At 43.0% G+C, this 25014-nt stretch overlaps 1 protein-coding gene across 1 annotated transcript; it reads right to left on the reverse strand.

The window, feature by feature from the left end:
* Positions 1-1078: 1078 nt before the first annotated feature.
* Positions 1079-19130, reverse strand: LOC115027526 (signal-induced proliferation-associated 1-like protein 1). The gene is given in 23 exon segments (XM_029460898.1): positions 1079-2038; positions 2148-2260; positions 2938-3016; positions 3314-3431; positions 3620-3769; positions 4022-4223; positions 4395-4557; positions 5131-5322; positions 6153-6559; positions 7426-7508; positions 7616-7752; positions 7847-7990; positions 8086-8346; positions 8454-8728; positions 10155-10734; positions 14122-14279; positions 14534-14637; positions 15778-15952; positions 16087-16275; positions 17399-17529; positions 17673-17872; positions 17874-18595; positions 18597-19130. Coding segments are annotated over 23 exon segments (5154 nt in total). The 3' UTR covers positions 1079-2001.
* Between the last annotated feature and the right edge of the window lie 5884 nt (positions 19131-25014).

The following is a 25014-nucleotide window of genomic DNA, read 5'->3' on the forward strand; positions in this document are numbered from 1 at the left end:
CACATGCTGTCACACATGTTAAGAATGAAGGTGCAGGGGCATCTGCTGTGCTAGGGACCCTGGGACTCATCGTGATCGTGGTCTTTGTCCTGTCTTATGTCTCCCCCCGTTAATCTTTCATATTACTCCTTTCACTCTCCACTATATCCTAGCCAGTAAAGCAGAATACATCAGAAATAATCTTAAAAAATAAGAATGAAGGTGCAAATTCTGATGAATATCAAATTCTCCTTATATACAGTTGCACAGTATCCAAGTACAAAAGGAAACAGTTATGAGGCTTAAATAAGGACTTTGTGTGGTCAATTACAGACTAAATTCAGGTCAGGCTTACAAGCAGATTTACACACTACAGAGACATCTGTAGCCGGAATTTCAGGATTTACACAACATCTTACTTTGTAATCATATATTGAACAGTACCGAGTTAATCTATTGAGAGATTTAGGGATTAGATTTGAGGCCTTTTAGCATGCTATGGATGGAGGACATGTGGTCAACACTAGGTGGCGCTGTCAATCAATCCACTGCAGAAACTGTAAAGACTTTCAAAAAAACAAACATAATTAGTATTTTGGATCAAAAATTGATATATATATATATACATACATATATATTCTTATACAGTATATATATATTCTTATAAGATATATATATATATATATATATTCTTATAAGATATATATATATATATATATATTCTTATAAGATATATATATATATATATATATATATATTCTTATAAGATATATATATATATCTTATAAGAATATATATATATATATATATATTCTTATATCTTATAAGAATATATATATATATATATTCTTATATCTTATAAGAATATATATATATTCTTATATCTTATAAGAATATATATATATTCTTATATCTTATAAGAATATATATATATATATATATATATATATATATATCTTATAAGAATATATATATATATATTCTTATAAGATATAAGAATATATATATATTCTTATATTCTTATAAGATATAAGAATATATATATATTCTTATAAGATATAAGAATATATATATATATATATATATATATATATGACCATATTGTAAGTACATGCAGGCCTCTAACTGCATATGGCTGTTTTTCTTTTCTTGGCCATCTCTGTCATAAATACTCTTTACATACAGTATATCAAGGGCAGATGTGAGAAAATAAATGTTAACATCATATATTTACAATAATCTGAATAAGTGACACTTGACTGTCAATCTCTATATGTATGGCACTCATGTCGTTCTGTGATTTTACAATATATATTCTTTTCATCAGCTTGTGACCAGTAGTCCTTTTCACGCTTCACTTGCTTTCATCCCTCTAAAAATTAACACTTGATACAGTTCTTATTACAGAGGCAATCCAGCCTCGACCTTACAGTGTTGACAGTTGTGTGCTAAGCAGAAGGTCCTTCTGTCTGTGTCTGCCTCACCATACTGCTACAGAAGAAGTATAATGGGGGGGCGACATCTCCCATCATCTCAAATAGCTTCTTTTCTTTTGGTTAGTAATAAAAAATGTTATCAGTGTTATCACTGAATTGGAAAAATTGAAAAGTAATTAATGTAAAACACTGTCACTTAGAAAGTGTAAACCTCTATCAGAGGAATATGAGACTATTTTCCCCAAGTCTTGCATGGGAGGAACACATTTTTAATTGTTTGGGAACTTTGTAATTGGAAATCTGTTCGCTTGTAATTGGGTTAGCTGGGGAGACATCTTGCCGTCTCTGACATGCAGGGGTACCAACAATCCATTAGATCGGACACAAAGCATCATATTTTTGAAATTCTAAGGAAGGGAGTGCATGCTGATTAAAACTGACGCACAGTAGCACCACTGCTCTTTGTCTTCTATCCCCCCGTTCTTTTCCACAAGTCTTTCATGGTGATTATACCACAGGTCCACAAGGCTGAAGACGGATGAAAGTCCATGTTGGCACTGGTTTGTAAAATCCCAAGAGAAACAGTTCATGTTGTGAGTTTGTATTCGGTTGTGTGTGCAGCACTGAAAGAAAAACAGGTTTCAGATCAGCTTGAGTAGTGGTAAAACTCCTAATGTAGAGCAGTCTGTAAGCTGTGTGCATCAGTTCATGTCGATGGTGTTAAAGACCCACTCTGTGAACTTCTTGAGCTTGGCTGAGGCGCTGTAGGACTCCTCCAGGAGACGCTGGTTGTCCTCTCGCAGGCACTGGATCTGAACCTGCAGAGACACCTTGGCGTCCTTTTCCTGGAACACACAAAAGACGAGTGTGAGCAAAGTGATTTCAGGTTTGAGGTTTGACAACAGACTTAATCCCTTTTAACGAGATTTCAGTTTCGTCAGCAGTTCTTTAAGTGCAAAATTGGCAAGAAGGTGGCTCCAGTTATTCAAAGCTTCTCAGTTGTATCGAGTGCTGCAGGGATGATGTATGTTTGTAGGCCGACCAAGAAGAAAACATGGTACTGGTTCACTCGACAAAAAGTTTTGGATTATTGCAGAAAATAACATTTAAAAAGTATTTTTCCTGCAGATTACAATGTAGCTGGCATGTGTATTTATTACATGAATATAAAGAACTGAAACCAACAGCTTTGCTATTTACTGAATTTCATTGACCGTTTCAAATGCTTTTCAAATTACAGTACAAATTAAATGACGTAGTTCACATTATAATTAGGTTATAGCCTAAAACAGTATTGTGCCTGTTTACAAATACAATAATGTCAGTAGTGCAAATATGCTACTATGACAGATCTTAGTGATGTTTCAGTGCATCTCTAAATGTTTAACAGGCATGAAATTAAACTGTACGCTATGATTCTGTCCCAAGCTGTTTGATGTATATAACTGTATCACATATTGTCAGTCTATGTCTGTCTTTTTGTTGTTTTAAGATCTCTCCCTCTTAATGAAAGATGACTCACCTTCTTCAAGTCGTCTTGGAGCGTCTTCACCATTGACTCCAGCTGACTGACCTTCCCCATCAGGCAGGCTGGAGTCTCTCTGTGAAAAATGACAACCAGGACATTAGCAAACACTGAAACATCAGAGTGAAGAACTTGTTAAAGCGGCGCCAGTCAAAAGACGCCTTTTTCCAAGTGTGGAAATGTAAATTACTTTCATATAGTGGCTGATTTTACTGTTTAGCATGCAGTCAACCAGAATGGAGGACTAATGAACGGTATCAGCTGCAGTAGTGTTTCACTAGAGGGAAATCTGCAGGGTCTTCCATGGCACAGTGCTGGACACATATGGATTAAAGCAAACACTACTCCCGGGCCATGACCAGAGGCCACTTACCCAGGCGAGAGCTGTCTCAGCGGGGCCGCCTGAGGCTCAGCCTGCTGGGGACTGGTGGCCGCTGAGCTCTCAGCCATGGAGCTCTCCTCTTGGGCTGCTAGGAAGACCAGCCTCTGTTCTGAATAAAAAACAGTTAAAAGATGTATTATTAAACTTGAAGACAGATCAAATACAGACTAATGGTGCCCTCTTCTGGGGAGGATAAAGAGGGCTGTTGGGTTTTGTTTTTGCTACACCCTCCACTGAAAAGTCATTAACCTTAACTTCCAATGATTTTGAGGAAATGAAAACCCGACGTGTGCCTACCCTCAAAAGCTTTGGCAGCGTCTACCAGGTGTGCCCAGTCCAGCGGGGCATCTGCCCCGTTGTCAGGCAGGGGCATGAGGGCAGCGTCCTGCAGCTGCTCGATCTTCCTCTCCTGCTGCAGCTCTGAGCTCTCTGGGGCAGACAGGTCTCCTGGGAAGGAGAAACAGAGATGTAAAATACAATCTAGACATTTTGCAACCAACAGTGATGCTCCATTTAAATTGAGGTTGTAGGTGTCTTTTTTCAGTTCTTTGAGATTAAGTTTACCTGAAGACTTTCTATGTATTGCAAATCACATTATCCTACTTCATTAACTTTCCAACTACAAACAAAAGGTCCAGAGGACAACATGCATCACGACGCCATCTCCTGTACGATCAGCTTTAAATACTGAACATTCACCCAGGGATTTGTGTGATGCTCGTCGGCTTGGTCCATGGCGAGCGGTGGGTGAACGTGGCATTGTGGAGCAGCTGAACAGAAGGTCAGTAGGCGTGTCACGCTGTCCACTAGAGGACGACTCCCTCTGTCCGCTGTAAATACTCTCATCTGACAGGGTTCTCTGGAGGGAGCGACGGATGGGTGGCGGACCCGGAAATAACGGCTACAGATACGGATGGAAACAGATAGGTGACAAATGCAAATTTATAATCCTACGTGGCTGTTTATTGTCCTCCTGAACACAAATATGTGGATATATTTCTTGAATCAAATCAAGGAATCACTGTACTATGTTACTAGCATGAGTATAGAGAGTTAGAGCCTTTATCTGTACCTTCTCTTCACTTGTAGTGGGTGGAGGGCTGTCAAGTGTGATGAGCTTCTTCAAGTCTTCTTCCAGGCTGGACTTGGCAGTGTGCCGTTGGGGCGACTGGGAGCCCCGAAGATTGGCCCTGAGCTGCGGCTGACCACCCAGCAGACCATCACTCTGGTGCCTTCTGGAGATAAAAACAAGATTCACTTAAATTCAAATAACACACATTATATAGAACATCAGGAGGCAAAGGTAATGGAGGCCAAGACCATAACTTAGCATGCCTTTGATTAAAGGTCAGCAGTTCAAATTCTGAGACTGGGTGGGAATCTGTGAATAGTAAGGAGCTACAACTATTCTCTGTGATGTTAACATGCCCATGGACAAGACACTTAACCACTTAATTGCTTCACCATGAATAATGTTTGTTGAACAGCTGGACTGTTCAACAAACAGCAGTTGCCATCAACCGCAAATGATGGAATTTCCCTTTGGGCCAAACAATGACACATCTGATGCCTTCAATGAATGAAAAAGGAGCAATTATGTTTAGTCACCCTTCTCTGGGAACCAAAAAGATGTTGTTTAAAAGAAAGTGTCAACCACTACCACATGGTGGCAGTGTTTGCCAAATAAAAGAAAAAGATATTATTAGGTGAGCCAACAACATATTCATTCCTTTCCCCAGTCTCACAAACATCAGCACCACCTGAATGATCATTGTCTCAACACGCAGGAGACACCGTTCCCATCTTACTTGCGAGTGCTGCCAAAGTCAACAGAGTTGACGGTTCCCCCAGGTTTCCTCCAGCCAATCAGGTGCTTTGAGGTCGCTCCTTGACGAGGGTAGAAACTCTTGGTCCCCAGTGATGTGGGTGAGGTGGCCGCAGCAGCTGCCTCGTCTTGCCCCTGGTCCATTGGACTCCCTGAGTGGCCAGAACTGAGTGTGCTGGAGAAAAAAGCAGGGATGTGAGACATAAAGGCATCACATGTAATTCATGTCATTTTGAAACATACAAGCAGGTTGTACAGTACTATTCATGTCAGGGTTTGCATTGTTTCAATTATCATTATTGAGGAAGCACCAATATGGGATCAGGTGGCCACTTTCCTTCTAGTTCAAACTGCCAAAATGTTTGCAATATCTTCATATATAAACAGAACATAAACATATTCTCCAAAAAAACCTGTTCTACCCCTACGTTTCTATCCATCTCTGCAGATGGGATCAACTGTTGACTTTGTAGATTAAAAAATAGGACACAGTGTCCTTGTACTTCATTTCCAGCAACTTCAAATAACATTTCTCCGTAGTTTGACATAAAGGCTTGAATTTTCAAACATCAAGTTTTGCATCTGCGTGCACATACTATAAAACAAAGCTGCCAATGTACAGGTCTGGTGGAGCTGAGTTATTTCTGGCTGAGTGAAGAGGAGATGGAGGAAAGCTTTAGTTGATTCAAAGGGAAGTGGGATTTACAAGAGAGGGATCGGTGCTGAACTCACAGTCTATATTTCTAGCGACTTCAAGCACTTCCATTCTATCATGAATATCGGGAGAGGGAGGTACATACAAATGCAAAACCACACACTCACACACTCACCCATACACACACACCCTTATTTCATTCTTCCTCTCTTGCTTTGTTTATGCCAAACCGCAGATCTTCCAGGATATATCTGGACTACAATGAATCACTGTCTGTTTAATGAAACATTGATGCAAGGCCACAAATTCCTCAGCTCCCTACAGCTGACTCAAATATTTCAGCAGCACACCTGGAGTGGGAGGCAGCATCACTCTGGGTGTAGGAGCCACAATCAGCAACTAGGGGAAAGGCTGTTGGACTCTTCGCTGGGATCTCACCGCCTCCAATGGCGACAAGAGAGTCTGGTGTCGGAGGTGAAGAGTCAGTGGCCCTCTGGCTGCCCGCCGGCTCATCCTGCCATTGGCTTTTGTCTTTGGCCCCGAAGGCACCAGTGGAGGAAGCTGTGCTGCTTTGTGTGGCAGTGAAGGAGGTGGCATCGATGCCGCTGTCGGTGGAGGTGCCCTGAATATAGCCGTTGAGCTCCAGATCGCTTCGGACTCCTGAACGTGAGCCGACTTCATACCACTTCTCGTCGCTGGAGGCGTTGCTCGAGAGTGTGTTGCTGCTCGACTGGCTTGATGAATACGGAGCGTCAGGCTATTCAGAGATGAGAAATCATAGATATTTCACATTTTCACCCATTAATATTGTGCAAGCTCAATTCACTGCCATTATGCAACATTATGCAACATTATGCAACATTATGCAACTATTTTAGCTTTAAAAAATGGCTTTGAAATCATTATGGTGCTACACTGACTTGTAATAGAGAGAATGGTGCCTCAGTCATTCCCACTCAGCACCCCTACAGCCTGTTCTTGCACTATGTAACCTTGGTCTGGGACTGGGAGCTTAGAGCACCGGGGGGAGTGTTGGTGTTTACACCGCTAGCACAGGAGCTTTGAACGGCTGGAAAGAAGCAGTTTTCAGTGGGGGGGAATACTAGTGGGCCGCGACGCCGGTGTCGTGCCAGAACCGGGCGAGCGGGTTGGAGGGAGGAAGCTAACAAGAGAAACGGGGAGAGTGACAAAGCGAAAGACCACTCAGACCAGCTTTTAGTCGTTAGCCTGAGCTTCGCAAAATCAAAAGGGTGCAAGGCAGTTGCCGAGCTGGCCTTCTTGCTGTTGGACTAGTAAGTAATATTAGCTGGCTTGCTATGTCTTGTGTTGTTGGACTGGCTTGATGTTTTTGTGTTATCAAAGATGTCGACTAGTTTTTGTTCATAAGTAATGTAATCATAACTAATCCACAGCTGTCCATATGTTCACAACATGAATTGCACTCTTAAACTATAGATGCTCCAAATTCCTAAGATAACAATTTTTGCTTCAAAGGTTCCGCTCAATGCAGGTTGGTATACAAATGTTGTTGCTTCTGCATGATCATTACCAGCGCTGAACGCGGACCATCACATAGAAGCGAGGAAATTACATACAGTGTTGTACTTGTTGATTCTGGCTCACCTTAGTGCTTTTGTTAGGAGACATGTGGCTGCCCTGCTCTGAAGACTGGAGTCGAGGAATCAACGCCTTGGAAACCACAGTGTCTGTGGGAAGCAAAGACATATGGGTAATGACTCTGTAGACAAGTGGTAGCAGAGTTAAAGTCTTCATTTAATGCTAAAGCTAATACTAAGACAAGAGTTTCTCTTACCTGCACTGGATTTGTCCCCCTCCCCAGGTCGGGACCATCCGACACCAGCGCTAGAGCCCGCTTTCATCCCATTGACTGCCTCACCTGTCACCCGTCGCACAGACGACACAGGAGACTGGCAGTTGTTGTTATTAAACCTGAAGGAGAGATAAGGTAGGTCACCTGTGTTGCCAGGTAGTGCAGCAGGCCAATTTAGCATAATAACTCATAGTGAGGGGCAGAAGAACTTACCCATCGGGCATAGACTTCTGCCTCCACTGGTTGGAGCTCGTGGGGTCTGTGTAGGGGAGGCTGGAAGGGGAGTTTATGTTGTGCATTGTGCGGCCCATCACAATGGAGCAGGCAAGAGCGTAGTTGTCGTTCCCCGGGGAATATCTGTGAAGACGCATTAGTATGTCATTAAAGACTAACTGCAGTAAGACAGCCGTGTGTCTGCAAGTTTCATTACAGCATTTGATATATTTTGTGACCTTTTGGGGTTGATGGGTCGCCCGTCGCTGGACACACTTCGAGGAATAGCAGCAGAGTTACCGGCACCAAAGTCTGAAGGCGGGGCCTTGATCAACGTTCCCCCTGTGCCAGCAGCACGTGTTTGAGGGCTGGATGAGGTGCGTGGCCACTTGGTGTTGTTGTTGTTGGTGGGGCGGAATGGGAACTTTAACTCGTAGGGCATGCCCTCTTTGTGGTTCTTGTAATCCACGAGAGGCATGTGGTAGATTTCTGAGCAGCCTCTGTTGACACATGAAGTGTTCACAGTCAGAATGGGACAGCTTCAAAAAGGCACAGACAACTGCATTACGTTTCTCTTGGATCTATAGATCATCTATATCCACTCTACCTGCGTGGTGTGGAGTCCTCATGCGGGGGGATGATGACCACCTTGACAGTGACGGAGGTTCTGAGCAGGTCGATCATCTGTTCGTGAGACAGCGAGGCCACAGAAACCTTGCAAATCTCCACCAATCGGCTGCCCTGTCGGAGCCCGGCCTGCCAAGCATAGCCGTAGGGCTCCACCTCAGCAACAATACCCTCAAAGTTGACATGAAAGCCCAGCTGGCCCAAGGCGTTACGGCGCAGGGTCATCTCTGTGGTCTGACTGCCTTTGGTCAACAGCTACAAAACAGATAGAGTGAGGGAGCAGAGGTGCAGAGGGACCAATCAGAAAGAGAAGAAGACATGCATAATGTATAAAACAACTTCTTAAAAAACCCTTAATAGTCTTTTGCAGGTTAACTAATGTACCTTCTTCAAAGCAACCACATCTTTTCAGTTGCATCTGACACCATCGCTGAGGCATACATTTCAGTACCTTGCTATAAACATAAAGCACCTCAAATTATTTGGTACAGTCCCATGATAACTGACTACCATTAGACACCCTCTCTGTCTCTACCTGTGGGAGGTTAACTGAGAAGTAAATAGTAGCAAATCACAGAATGAGCAAAGTTCCAGTTAACTACAGTGCTCAAGCATGTTGTCAGGATGCCCTCAACCAAGACCACATCCTGCGTTACAGAGAACACCACGTGCCAGTACTGGTAGCAGGCAAAACTAAATCTTTACTTTGTTTACCATCAACTAGAACGGCATCGTCAGCAAAATTATCCAAAAGCCCCATCAAAAATCACTGCCTTACCTACGCCACAATAAAAACCCCAGTAATGATATTGTATTACCAAATTACCATGTATTGGGCTTAGCGTGACTTATAATCATAGAGTCAACACAACAGCTGTAGCTGTATAATTTCCGGCAACGCCCTTATGTTGCTATAATAACATCAACAATACTTACTTCTTATTTCTAAGTGTTGTCAAGGATAAAACTTGCCCTCACACATCATGGGACTGGAAGTGAGTAATACCACACCAGAACTTCACTAAGCACTTTTGCCTTCATACCTGTTGACCTGCTACAGGGATACTCCAAAAAGGCCCTGACCTTTGCACTCATTAACTGGTTGCTTGCTAGAAATTAATGTTTGTTCTACTGTTTTGTCATTGTTATCCATATTGGATAAGCTTTGTTTGCAGTAGGGGTGTAACGGATCCCTTTATCGATTCAAGTATCAACAATCCAATAGCATCGATGCAAAGTGAAAACATTGATACATATGATTATCTTTAAGATTCTCCTTTATTTTGAAATTCCCATGGCTCGTCTGTATCACCATTTCAGTCCAAGCAAACCTCCTTCCTAAGCATTCAAACAGTGCTTAAACATGAGAAACGTGGCACTTTATAGTGCACAACAGGATGTCTATTTGTATTCCTTTATTTGTATTTTTTTAATAAAATGCCTGGAAAATCCCAGCAATAAAAAAAATAAATAGTAGTAATGTTTTAGTAATTCTTTGTGAGTTTATAATTGTAACTGATGTTAAATGGGCATATGATACCGTCTATTGTTTGCAGGCGCCTGAATTGAATTAATTAGAAATTGTATCGTGGCAGACTCGTGAAACCAGGAAATATTGGATCGTTATGTAAAGAATTGATATAAGATGCACTGTCATGGAGAGCAGCGTTGCCTCACTGACCTCCAGTCTCTTGACGACCTCTCCAAAGTCTTCTGTGTTGTTATTGATGGAGCGCAGCGATACACTCTCACCGCGTTCATAGAAGATCTTCATGGAGGCGGGGCTCCCCGTTGACCAACCAATCACATCACGTGTGGCGCAGTTAAACACAACCGCTTTGGCCTCCTGATCCAATAGGATGATGAAGTCATTTGAAATGGCCAACAGGCATTCGCGTTCGGCACCGGCTACCTGATCTTCAGCGTGAACCTGCCAGGTCACAGCCCCCAGGCTCCGCAGCTCCGCCCCGCTGTATGGGCGCACCTTCTCCCGTCGTTTGTGTGCCAAAGAGATGAATGGGAACTTCCCAGTGGGTTCTACTGGAGTACTAGTCACATGACGCTCTGCCAAGTCTCGAAGATACTCCTGCCGCGTGCGTGTTGCCATGGCACCAAACTTATCTGACTTGTGAGCTGCGTTCTCTGCGTTGATGACTTTGCCCAACAGGAAGTCCCTGAAGACGGTGGACTTGGGGAAGGTCACGCCCTTGGGGATTGGTGGGCCAAAGGAGGGGACGTCCTGGGAACGGGTGACGGCCACACTGCAGAAAGGACAAAGAGAGGGGACGGGTTTGAGCTCACCGCTATAAACAAACATTATAATCCACCTGGTAAATCCCTTTTTTAGGTCTTTGCAGCAAGGTACTTTAAAAGTATGACTTGGTTTGATTCTGTCATAAAACAATATACAAAACAAGCAAATTTGCAAAAGATGCGACCATGCGTTTATGCATTCACACACACAAGGAGAATACTGTGGCCACTACAGTAATATATAAGAAAACAAAAAGATCTGAAGAGCATTAAAAATGTAAATGTAAAGACAAATGCATCAAAATAAAACATAAATAGCTAAATGTTATGACTAAAACTGTAGCATGATGCATGCAGATAATTAATTAATTAATGGGGGGGAAAGTTATATTGCGAGGAGAAACAGCACGTGCTTGTAAGCATCGTGGAGACATCTTGTTCCCCTCAGGTATTGTTGTCTTTGATCTGTCTCACCTGAGAGTATAAAGAAGGGCGTTTGAATTCCTATGGCAAGGCTCTCCTCTTGTTACCCTCTACTGCTCCTATTCCATTTGCACACAATGGTGTTTGATTACTATAAATTAGTTAACAGGTGTAGGTATTGTTGTCTCATACCTGTAGTTCATGAGAAAATTGGCTCAGTGTAGAACACATTTAGCCAAGTGTGCTTTGAAAGATATTGGGATTAATGTACCATTCGGGACGACATGCTTGGATTATCAAATCAGTTGGTAGCATGTTTATGCCTACTCTGGCTGCACAAATGGAGGCTATACGTGCACACATACATACAGTGAGTAGCATATACAATAAAAACCCATTAGTCCATGAAAACCAAAGCATGGTCTTGGATAAGCTGATGTGACAGTCCTGACAAGTCTGCATCCAGTCCAGTCAACAGATAACACAGTTATAGCCTTTAGCAGAAATACGGCTCACTACACCCAGCGTATAAATACTATACATCCAATAACAAGTCGGCTCCCAGTGCTGACACCCTGGTACTCTCTGCTACATTATGGTATGGGGAAGCAGTGCTGCGGCTAGAGCTAGCAAGCACAAACAGCTTGTTTCCTAAACAAAGGTCTAGTTATGCAATCCCCCTTGCTGGCCCTGTGTGACTTTGAGGCAGCGGTTGAAAGCAGCAGATTAGCACCCCGCTGGCCCCAGGCCACTTACTCCTCTAATGCTCTGGTCTGGCTCAATATGACCTGAGCATTATCCAAAATCTCAGCAGCAGGCAACAACAGGCTATTAATAACTGGAATACTCAACAAATCATAACATACTATGTACCTTATTTAATCTCTATTAATAAAGACATGCTGACATGGTCATAAGATATACAGACAGTCATATAACATGATGGCAAACACCAAAACAATCTTTCTATATAATACATAATAAGAATCTGTGTTTATGTTTGTGACTGTGTGACTAGTGATCAGCTGAAATCCACAGATCACTATCCAGTTAGCTGCAAAGTTAAATCACTGCATCAACTACTCTGCATGTTTTTAACAAAATCAACGCGCCACACAACTGTAAACATCAACATAAAGATCTAGCGTATAACTTACCTACTCGTGTCACCAAATACCAATTATGGTCTTCAGAGTATTACTGCACAATATCCTGAATCTTCTCGACAAAATAAGATTCCCTGGGTCGATGATAACTCGATTCTGCTGTGTAGCTACAATCCACCACTCGGTACGGTGTAGCAAATCTTTGTAGCCTGTGTTCTTTTGTCCCGACGAATAATTATTTCCAAACCATGAGGGAAAGGCATCCGTGGAAAGACTTGTGACAAAGAGTCAAAAGAGGACTTTTAACATAAGGTGCCAAGATCCACAAAATAGGAAAGTTACCCAAAGGCTGGTAGTGTGCGAGTTTCTCTAGGTGGGGTAGCTAGTTTGTCCTCAAGGATTCTGCAAACCAGGAGAACCAGCATTTCACCCTTTCTCTTTCCCCAGAGTTTAAACTAAAACATGCCTCCGAGGCAAAAAGTAAGCTGAATAAAAGGTGTCCACTGGCCGATGGGATGGAGTAGCAAGTCAGAAAAAAAGGAATTTGCCAAAGAGGAGGAAAGTAAAGGTCCAAATAAATTAGCCCTAATTTGACGCGGGTTCGAGCTGAGAGACAGAAGGCTGGGCCGACCCGTCCGCTCCTGAGATGGACTCTGTGAGCTCTGAGGTACTCTGCTCTCAACAATCCTCCCCGCTAACATGCACGTCCGGGTGAAGAGAGCACTTCATGTGCATGGCGCTAACTCCTTCAGACCATTCCGGCTCACACTGCCCAAAGGCAAAGTGGCAGGGGAGGAGGAGAAGAAAAGAAGGGGGGGGGGGGGGGTTGCTTGTATCATATGAGTGTGTGAAGAGTGAGCCTTTGAGTGAATTAGTGTGCATGGGAAGAAGCGCGTGCATGTGTGTGTAACTGTGCAAGTGAGCATGAGAAAGAGTTAAGAAGGAAAAACGGGAGTAAGAGAGTGAGAGGGTACAACTATGTGTTCGTAATATCTGTGTATGCAGAGTACAGAAAGTGTGTGTGTGGTGGGGTAGGGATGCATGAGTGTGAACGCCACAGAGATCCAGTCTGATCATCACGAGGCTGAGAATCGGCCAGTGGAGGAGAAGAGGAAGAGGAGGAGGACCCCCATCAGTTGGACAGCTACTGAAGGGCCAATCTTTTCCATTTGATCATAATCAAACTAATTTATACTTATGCAGACATACAGTAGAGATGAAAGTACACAATCCAGAGAGACAGGACAGTCACGCAACAGGCTTTTATGTTTGACCCATGCCTTCCAGTCAATGCTTTTGTTTTAATGCTACTGCAGCTAACGGCGTAAAAACAGCCCCTCTGGTAGCCCTGAAAGTGGTGTGGAGCTAAGTGGTGTGGAGCTTTCCCATAAAAAGGGTCCATTGCTGCACTGAGATAGGAAGTTAAAACCAGATTTGTATTCAACATTGCTGCTGGGTTTGGTCAGTCTGGGTTTGGTCATCACAACTTCAAATTGTGATGAGTGTCCTTAGTCTCTAGATACGGTCATATATATTCATAGCTGGTGGGCTAACCTTAAACCTCAGTGTCAACTCTTAAAGACGGTAAAGTGGAAACCTTTCCAAGCTCTTGGTCGATTGTCAGATTTCTTTAAAACCTATACTTATCCAGGAAGAGGTTTTCTTCAGCACACATGTCCCATTCACCAACACAGCTTTCACTTCCTTCCTTTCTTTCTCTCTCTGACAAACCACATACCATGTACACATTTGTAGAAGAAAAAAAGACTTGGGCATGTTTCAATTTTGGTCCTCACACGTTTACTGTACACCAGTTTTGCTATTATCCCGCAGTGTTATCTCTGCTAGTCAAATACAAAGACCCACCTGTAGCATGTGTTGTCAGAGCAGGGATCGTGCACTCGTACGATGATGAAGACATGTTGAAAGTGAGAGCGAATGGCCTTCGGGGTGAAGGGGTGAGCGCCGGGCTCCTGGAACACGATGGTCACTATGTCGTTCCCTATGTGCCGCTTTCTCAGCAACTAGTCGTTGGAAAACAACACAGTCTTAATCAGAGCAGTATGGGATGTGAATCTCAAAGCAAAGTCAAACCTATCATATTGTATTTTCCATGTGATGACAATAAACAATGCAAGATTCTTTATAATAAAAGTTGGATAAGAATCAAATCTGATAACAGAGTTACAAGTAATATCCTGCATTCCTCTGATACACCCTTCCTTCGGGCTTTCCATAACTAATGGTATACCACAAAGGCTGGGCTCTCCATGTTTACCTGCTGTTTGTTGTTGGGTGTGTAAGGCAGCAGAGTCGACACATGGAACATGAGCTCATAATCCTTGTAGGTCGTGTACAGGGAGTGAGTACCCGTGGAATCCGCTGCAGGGAGAAATAGCAATACAGTGTTGAGGCCCATTACACAATTACTGCCATCCATCTCCCTCACATGTGTATTGTGTGCGCTACGTGGTTTTTTGTGCAAGAAAGGATGCAATTTCACCATAGCCCAAACAACTAGACAATAGTGAAGTGTGGATCGATGTCAGCTCAATCAACTTTTACTCAAGTGTAAGTTCCCTTTCTTTTGTGACATTACAGTTTCCAGAACAATGGAGAGTGTCTAAATGTTTAAATAATTAGAGTAAGTGTGTAGTATTTAGAAGGATCTATTAGCAGTAATGGAGTATAAACTTCATAACTATCTTTTTTCATTGATGTGTAATCACCTGAAACTAAGAATTGTTGTGTTTTCGTTACCTTAAGGCCAATGTAGTTTTACAACATGCTAGTAAAACAGCAGCTGCCGCTTGAATTTCATTGCTCCTAAAGTAGTGTTATGGTAACGATTGCCTCTCAGCAAGGTGAATTTCTGAAAGATACCACGGTTTTACTACTGTTTTGTACTCTGCGGCTCATTACCGCAGTCTTGTAAAGGGAGAGCTGAGCGGACAAGTATTCAGTAGGTTGCAATCTGCAACCACAACGCTAGGTGCCGCCAAATCCTACACACTGTCCCTTTAATTCAATGTTTCTTTGTACAAGACCATAAACGGGAAATTATAAACTTTTTTTATTCGTTCAACAAATATGAGTCTTAGATAAGCTAAAGATTGATGCAATTATCCACATGCAATCATTGTTACCACTGAGTGACTTTAGAAGATACACCAGAGAAGACGGATAAAAAGGAAAGTAAAGTGAAAGTGTGGCAAGGACAAAGCTGGTGGGAGAAAATTAGATCCAGTGAAAGGAAACATTTGACCAAAAGCAAGATAAAGGCGCAAAGTACAAGCACTATAAAGTATAGTGCAATATGAAGCTAAAGTGAAACTAACTTATAGCAGGACTGCTAGTAATAAAAAGTTGAGACCATGGGCTACATACAGTCATACAGTCGTATGTGTGAACAGGCATCTACTCAATTCAAATAATTGGTTGCTATAAAGATGCATCACTTATGGGTCACTAATGAATAAAATCACAAGTTATGCGTGTGTACGTGTGTTTGAGAGTTGTTACTTTTGGTGTCCAGCTGGGCTCTGTACTTGGTGAAGCCCTTGAGGCGAACCTTCTCCCCCAACAGTTGGAGGAACTCTTCCAGGGCGGGGCCGGCCATCTCGTTGTTGTACATCTCCTCCTCTGTGCTCTGGCCCGCTCTGCAGTACATCACCCCCACCTTCACTTGAAAACTCAGCTGGGGTGACAGCAAAGAAGCAGACACAACATGTCTTGTCAGGACAGAGTACAATGGTGAAACTCAAAAAACACTAATTCCCTTTCCGTACAAATTCAGGCAAGCAAACAACTGTTCATGCTCAATCCGCCTACCCCTTGTTCATCCAGTTTCATCAGCTGCTCAGTGACTTTGGGCGTGTTGAGGGCAAGTCTGAGGCAGGACAGATCGAGCTCAGGGAGAGGGTACTCCAGTACCTCCTTGATCGGCAGTCCCCGGGTGGTGCCGTGCTTAGAGGTGGAAGGCACTGCATCCTCAAGGACAGAACCTCGGAGAGTTGTCAGCTGAGTGGAGGGAGGGAGGAAGAGATTACAGAGATCTGGAGAGTGAACATACTGATATCAAAACATGCCTGCCCAGACAACAAGAAATAAGGGGCAGGTCACTGCATTTTTCATTGTAATAACATCCTCTTACTGTGCCCTTAAAGAAGGTGACATGAAAAAAGAGCATTATGACTCACAGCCTTGTGTAAATAGAAAGTGGAACTGAGGAAGAAGAGGTGGGAGGGCTTGTACAAGCATTCTGTGTACACAACGTCTGCATTGTGCTGGGATCTGGGAGTGAACTTTATCACTCAACTATCATAAACGGCTGGAACGGACCGAGACTTTCTCTCCTACGAGCTTGACGCTGTGCAGGGCCTGTCTTTACAATGGACCTGTGTTCTCCATGTTTGGAAGGTAGGATAGGGTGCGGAGGTCCTGTTGTACTTTAGTCAAATGTGTGGGGGTTTAATCACATGCACCTGTTCGACTTCAGTCCACAACAAACAGCCTCAGGCAGGTGCCTTAAACCTCTGTCTGGGAATGTACATGCATATAATAAATACCATAACCCAAAATTTAAAAGCCCCAAACCAAACACAGAAGACTGGGAGCCAACATCGCAACTAAATATGACAGTCTATTTCTACTGAAACACTCGCCACACAGCGGTTTGAGGTTGTTGGGCACTGACAGGCCTTGGAGGCTGGAAGATGAGTGCACTTCCTCAAGTTTCTTCACACATTGCTGATATTGGAAGACAGCTAACTAGCCACAGGGATAGTTGCATAATAAGAAACAAGGACTGAGACGGGTTTTACCTAAGGCTGGTTTTCCTTGTATGAAGCAGACATAGTAGCATTTAAACTAGACACACCGTCTATATATATATATTCCATATATAGAAGGTGTACTATAAACTTGATATAAGATCCAAGCAAGCAGCAAACAAAATGAATGTATTTTCTCACAGTCAACCAAAACTGTCTCCTTTACTTTCCCAAATCTGTGAGTGCAAAAATAATAATGGGCTGCATGATTAAATGCTGTGGGCAGTTTCACTCCACAGCAGGAAGGATTGATGTGATGCAGTGATGAAGTTGAGGTTGGGGTGTAGGAAGAATGGGACACTATGGCTGACCTCGCTGGTTCTGAAGATGAGGCGGTAGTTATACTGCTGGCCGTGCTCCTTGTCCTCCTCCAGCTTCTCCCTGCGCAAGCTCACCGCCACTGGACCCAGCGCCTCGTCCATCCCAAAATAGTTCCAGTGCTCTGAGGTGGAGGTAGTGGCAGGGAAACAGGCAACATTAAAAAAAAAAATAACATCTGTTGGGTAATATCTAACTTTACTGCTTTAAACAACACAAATACATATGCTAATGAGTACATAATGAAAGCAGTTAAGTTAATCTTACCCCTAAGGTAGAAGAACTTCCTGTAGTAGTAGGCTCCCAGGTCCACATGCTCCACAATGTATTGTTTGCCCTTTTCACTGAGGGTGCTGGGCCCTTCCTTTGGCCCCTCTAGCACTGCTACTCCAGCATTTGTGCAGTGCGTGCTCACAGATGTTTCGTACACGTTTCCTTCCCCAATCAGAGTTCCCGAGCCACCAGTTACCTGCTCCACCTACTCCCAATCTGCGCCTCCCAATACCATCAGCACCTATCTCGTTGCGGAAGCAGGGGCAACTTAGCAGCATTTCATTGCTCTGCTCTTCCCCCGCGTCCAGACCAGGACTGTCCCTAGAACTGAGCTCTTCCTGGCTGCCACTCGGGGAGCTATAAGGCAGGCTGTGTGTGGACGACAGGGTGGAGGTAGCTGAGGCTACAGCAGCAGCAGATGCCCCAGTGGTGGTGTTTTTCCTCTTGCCTGCAATCTGCCGTAATTGAGTAACTTCGTTGAGATCAAACAGCATGCTTTGAACATCATAGTGGGCAAAGCTTTTCTGACACACCCAGGGCTTGAAAGGGGGGCCCATGTCCTCTATCCGGCTGTCCTCTACGTCTGACCCCGCTCTGGGGGAATCCGACTCTCCCCGCACGTTTCGAAGTTTACGGAATATAGACTCACCCCCTGTCTCAGATTTAGTTCGTCTCTTTGGGGGCTTATCTCTGGCTTTAGGAGGCTGGCTGTCTACGACATCCTCCTGAAGATCAACGCTGGCCTGCATGGGCCCAACTTTCAGCATGTCCTCCAGTTTCTCTGGAGCAGGGCTACGCTGGTCAACTTTGTCCCCTTGATAGCCCCTAAGCATTTCAAAGAAGCTCTCTCCAGATGCTCCATGCTGATCTATTGAGGAGGTGCTACCGTATTCGCGATGAAGAGGGGACCATTTGGCTTCCCGATGCTGGACTCCAGTCCTCTCCACTGTCTCCGCTGGCTTCCATCTCACTGATAGTCATGTCACTGTTGCTGCGCTGACGGATGCGTCTCTGTCGTGGGTTTCTATGTACAGGGCCTCTGTAGTCTCCTGGGGCAAAGTAATGGGTGTCCAGGCTGTAGTTGTTGGCCTGGGCCTGGGTTCGATTCCTCAAAGTATTGTGAATGTTACGCAGCATTGACGAGTCCTGAGGGCTCATTATAGAGCCTAACTTAATGTGACTTTTTCCAGCAGAGGGCCCACCAGAATTCTCAGGCTCTGTAGCTGACTGCCAAACAATCCCTGCAAAGTCTTTCCTTGGGGGCCAGTCAGCCACCCGAGCCCGTACACCCATTTTAGGCACTCCTGTGCTCACAGTGGCATGGACATTGTCAGTGCGGGTTGTCACAGTCCCTCCATTGGCCATACGGAGGTGGCGAGTGTAAAACTCATCAGTGGCGGGGATGGAACCCCCAACGGTGCGCTCCATGGGTGGGCCCTTCAGGCTGGTCATTACACCAGTGCAAAAGGCTTAAGGCACTTAGCAGGGAGACATGGCTGCCTCTGGGATAGGATGCTGCTCCCTGACTTCATGAGCAGGTGGATTTACTGGATCAACAAGTGAAGAGGCAGAAAAAAGTGAAGGGGTAAGCCCAGCTCTTCAGCATTCAGGCCTGCATACTGATTCCACAACTCTGATGACACTGCCACTTGGCATTTGTCTTACTCCAAACAAACTATCCTGAAAAGAAAAGAAAAATATGTTAGTACATAAAGTAAGGGTCAAGAGAGAAGATAATCACAAACACATCGGTTTCCTGACCACCACAGTACGCTAGGTAGCAGGCCCTAAATTAATAAAGTTGTTGAAATAAGATCCTTTGAATTGGAAAACCAATTTCTTTACACCTGATTGGCTGTGATCAGTGCCCTCTTACACTGTCCTTGCAAAAGGATAGAGCACAATGGTAATTGCAATCTCACTTTTTAAATTAAAGGCACATATTGTATCTCCATTTTTCCACTACTTAATATCAGCGTGGTTTAAGGGCATCTAGTAAAAAATGTGAGGACATTTTTTAAATTATGCAAAAGTTTCCTTTCTGTAGAAAATGAGAAAGATACATATGGAATCTACAAACCTGCCTGCAGAACAGAATGTGGATTTTTTTTTTTTTTCTTCTGACGGCTTTTTAAAAGCCAATGAAAAGTCACTGTCATGTTCAATTTCAGATAAGGGGGCCTACTTGTCAAACCAATTTCAGAATCAGCATCGAGGGGAAACATGAAAACTCAGCCAAATTCAAAATGAGTTCAACAATGTGTGTTGGGTTTTCTTTCTTGAAAGTCTGAGCAAAATGATGATGATAATCAGGCAATTTATCCAAAAAGAAGTTAAATTGGTAATTTAGTCAATCTGTTCAGGACCAATATTATAACCAAGATGAAATATAAGTGAGAGAAATATTCCGCATTCACTGACTCTTCACTTGTGACTTGTCCAACCTCTCTTTGCCCCTGTAGAAGCCAACATTAGTGTATTGTAATGTCGAGTTGACGTTTTCTTGGTAAAATATCCAAAGCTGCACATCAAAAAGCAAAAGGGGCCCTTTGAAAGTCATCTGGGGAGTGGGTGATGATCCTTTGCCTGACAAATCGGGCCAATTTGGCAGTGAGACACTGGGAGAGATTAAGGCTCCACTCTCAGTCAGCCCTGCCTGGCTGTGGCTGTGATCACATTAGCCAATAGCAATCACTGCACTGTGACGGGCCTACAGCACCGCCACCTTCACACTGCATGCCAACACCAGGGCCAACTTCATGCTAACCAAAACAAATTATTATTATTATTATTATTTTATAATAAAGAAGACATTCACCTTTACTTTAAACAATAAATCAACTGAGAGATGGGTCAAATGTTCCCAAGACAATGCAGTTTTTTTTTTTATAATATAAACATCAATTTATTTATTATTAAGTCAGGAAAAAAGTTCAAGTGTAAAAATCTCAAGGCTTTGGAGATTGTTCGGTTTTCAGAGTGCCTGAGGGAAAGCATCCCTTGTCAGCGTTTCTTCAAAAACATTTTGTTTTCTGGCAACAAACCTCTAAACCTGTGAATATTCTGCAGCGAAGGTCCCTTCTGTTAGTCCAAAATCGAGCAAACGCAAGCAGCATAAAAGACTAACATAATTCCTGTTCTAGTCCAACAGTGTGTGGAACTCTCAGTAAAATAATGCTCTTACATATTTTCATATTTTTTTAAAACCACAAACATGAAGCATTAAAGAACAGGGTCTTCAAGCATTAAAATTCATTATAGAGGGTTTCACATGGAGTCTAGCTGTCTGACCTAATCAGACCAAAAACCATCAAATGAAATGGACAGGGACATTTTCAGATTCAAGCCCAGGATGTAACAGCTTCATGGTTACATGATAGGAAATCTTCAACCAGAAAAGAATTCAAACAAGATAAAAGGGAAATATCCCCACTGTGATCTTTCATGTGTCACAAAATGAAGGTTCACAACTATATATTCTCTAATGAATGGGCATCAATTATTTGGGGCATGGGAGTAGAGTAAGTGTCTAGAGCAGATTAATAAAAACTCATTACTAAAACATAAAACTCATTCATGTCCTACTAACACCCTCATTTCCCTGACATGAATATGAGTTTAAACAGTAGAGAAATGTTCGTTAAACTGCAGGTCCAGTCCCAGAGTGTTGGGACTCATTCCCTCATGCTGCTAAGCGTCCACAGCAGTGGTCTTCACTATTGTTTTAGATGAGAGCCACATTGACAGGACAAAGTCAATAGGAGAGCCACTTTTACCGCAAAGTATGAAAAGCTACATCCAGTCATAAAAAGCCTGTCTGTTTATTAATCTGTCATCTCATCCAGAACATACAATATGCAATGCAGCCAACCAATACAAGCAAGATTACCGTTCAGCTGTATTAGTCGTCCTGTGTCTGCGAGCCTTTGGTGTCCAGAAAGAAAAGAAGAATTTTGGATGAGTCGTTTAGAAATTTTGCTCCAAATGACTTCTCTTGAAACCAGAGCGGTTTGTTTGCACATTAAGCACAAAGGGTTCGACTCGTGGAGGACAAATAAAAACTCCTCTGTCCACTTTTATTGAATTTTCCTTTGCTCGTCTTGTATGGCTCGTACCTTTCTTTTTTTTTTTTAACGAGAGCAGCTGTTGTCTGTCCACAAACCACATCTCCAGCATCTTCCTCTCGATTTGCGGTTGTTGGATGCGCCAAAGACAAATCTTAATTTTCCTCGTTTGTCATGCTTTGTTTGGATCGATGAGAAATCGATCCATTTTACGTCTGTAGAAACACGTGAACTAGCATGTAATGGTGAAACGAGTCGACCGGAGCCAAGCTAACGCGAGTATGAAGTGCCAGGTTGGTCGTAGTATCCTCCAATTTAGCGATATCAATTATTTTTTTGCAAATGTCCATATTCATAAGCATACTTATGATAACATATTTTTACCTTAAGTTTGATTTATTTCTATACTAGCCCACCATGTATCTACCCGTCCAAGAGCACATTCACCATTGTAGCACTGGATAGACCGCCAAAACTGGCAACTCCGCCAGTCAGGGTTGGGCCGAGCAAGTTTAAATATCTTGTTTCTAGTCTATATTTATATATTTTATCAATTATTATTACATATTATTTGTAGGCTAATAGAGCAGACTCTGTGTTTTAATGGGTTATATGTAATAGCCCTGCTTGTTTTTATGAAATATCTGTATTGACTGCATAATCATATCTATCACCCCTTTATTTAGCCCACTGCCACGTGAGCCACCAATTAAAGCTTGGCGAGCCGCAGAAGGCTCGCGAGCCGAGCAATGAGTAACACTGGTCCACAGCGACAGACAGAAGAAGAGAAGCGCAACACACACACACACACACACACACACCACACACCACACAACCACACAACCACACACACACACACACAGTGTGACTGAACTGGGTGATTAGTCAAATTTTATTTACACAGTACACAATAAAAACAAGCACCAAGTGTTATCAAGTTCAGCTTCAAATTTCAGATAAAAACTTAACATATTATACAGGTTTTTCTAAGAGTAACACCAGGCGTTCGCAAGCTGTGCTGGTGGCTCCCTCCGTAAACAAAAGGGCTGGCACTTCCTTATCAAGTTGACACTCATTGGCTCTTGATGGCTCTAGATAACGCATGGAAGCTCCGATTGGCTTAAATGAGGTTTCAATCGAAAGGTCAGACTTCGGCATCCTGTTAGCAAATATCAAAATAAAGCTAATGGCTTGCCCCGTGCCGTTTTTAGCGAGTATTTCAAAGATTGCAACAGCTGTTCATGGGCTTTTATCAATGTGACAATGTTCAAGATGGATATACGTTTTACTGGAAACGATCTATAGGACCTCTGCAATGGCACAGGAAGTGTTTTTTTATTATTATTATTATCGATTACAGGACAATGATGAGACTTCATAGGTGAGTTGGCTCAAAGGTATGGGTTTGATTGTGAGTGTGCTTGCCTGTGTGAGATGCCTACTGTACTTGCTGTTGTGATTTTGATCTCAAAACAGTTTTTCTCACTAAATAGACGAGATTCTAAGCTTTCTAACGACATGTGGTGTTGCGTAACAACTCCATCATGGCTGACTGTAGGGAACACAGGGCAAGATACAGCCTCTCAGAAAATGCAAAACTATTACAGGACGGCCTGCTGTCCACCCATTAAGTGGTTAAATAATAAATATTGAAAATATGTTTATGAGTCTTCAATAGTTTGTGGCAGTTTGATGATCAACTAAAATCGTAATGAGCTTCTAATCTCAATCATCGAAATCAAAAGCAGGATCGGCAATTCTCCCAGTATTTTTTTCTCTCCACCGCCGCCTACTTGCGCTTGTCCAAAGAAAAAAGCAACACATAACCGGGCTTGCTGGAGTTTGCAGCTCGAAGACAACACAGAGCAGTTTACCCAAAGCCTGCAGCTCAAAGACAACACAACGCAGCTTTCTTGGTAGCCTGCAGCTGGACTTTCCGAATCAGAGATGACGGAGATACAACAGAACTGATAAACCTCCTGCTTCCCTGAAGTCACAATTGCTACAGTTTGCCTGTGTAAACAATTATTATATAAACAACAAAAGTTTCGTTGACAGTTGAAACTCAAACTGTTGTTGTAAAATACCCTTCTTTCATTCAGTGGCTCTTTTGGTTTTTGTGTGGCCTACAGTTTGCTTCCTAGTGAAATAAGTTATTGTAATTACATTTGAAATAGATTATTTAAATGGAATTAAACCAATGATCTTTACGAATCAAGACTCAATAGCATATCTGCCAGTGCCAAAAAAAAAGTAATCAAATCCTGAAAGAGATCGAAAGAGAATCTTGACACCCCTAAAATATAATATAATATAATATTTTAGTTATTTCTCTTTTTTTCAAATGTATTTGTTTTTAAGTAAATTATATTTAGTTACGAACATTCACTGTTAAAAAACTGTTTCCAAAGTCAGTAATCGTGATCTCAATATTGGCCAAAATAATCCATAATGCCATAATCGAGCAGCCCTATGAGAGACAGGCTGAAAGATAGAGACAGTTAGAGTCTCCAACGCAGTCTCCTTCCAACCCATCCTGCCATCCCCTATCCACCCCCAGCAGAATTAAACAGATGATTTTTTTCCCACAACTCTGTCGGACATGTCCAAACAGCGTCAGCCTGTTACCTAAATGAGGTTAACTTCCTGTAATTGGGGCTCTGACCTCCCAGCTGGTCTGTCGGGCTCATTGACAGATGAGCAAAGCGGTGGTACAGATGCAGACGAAGGGCACACCTCTGAGGTGCTACAATTTGTGGTTCCGGTTGTAGGGACGAGTCTAGACACAGATAGAGTAACATGCCCCATAAAGACTCAGCCTGCATGTGTTACAGGTGACTCAGATGGTGGGCCTTTCACACACGCATACTACATGGAATTAAATGTGAAAGACAGACAGCAGTCAGTCAGCAGGACTGTACTGTGATGAATCACAAACACTAATCTAGGAGCTTAGTCTTTCAAATCTGAAAAAAATGAGAGCATTTAATGCAAAGACCTGAGTCATTCTTTAAGCCAGAGCCTCCTAGAGGGGGGATCTCTGTTGTTGAGCTGGCTCGGCTAGCTGGTATCCTCGAGAGAAAGGACAGCATGCTGGAGTTGAAAGACTCTACGTCCTGAGTCTCCAAACAGAGAGGGAATGAAGTTTCCCAGTGGACTGGGAAAGTGTTTCCAAAGCAGAGACAAAGGAACCGAAGGATTGCCCTACAAGCTTGTAATTACTGCGTGCTTGAATGGGGCTAAGGGGCTGTTTGGCTGACACCATTGGCTCT

The sequence above is a fragment of the Cottoperca gobio genome, chromosome 22, assembly GCF_900634415.1.
Source record: "Cottoperca gobio chromosome 22, fCotGob3.1, whole genome shotgun sequence".
NCBI lineage: Eukaryota > Metazoa > Chordata > Actinopteri > Perciformes > Bovichtidae > Cottoperca > Cottoperca gobio.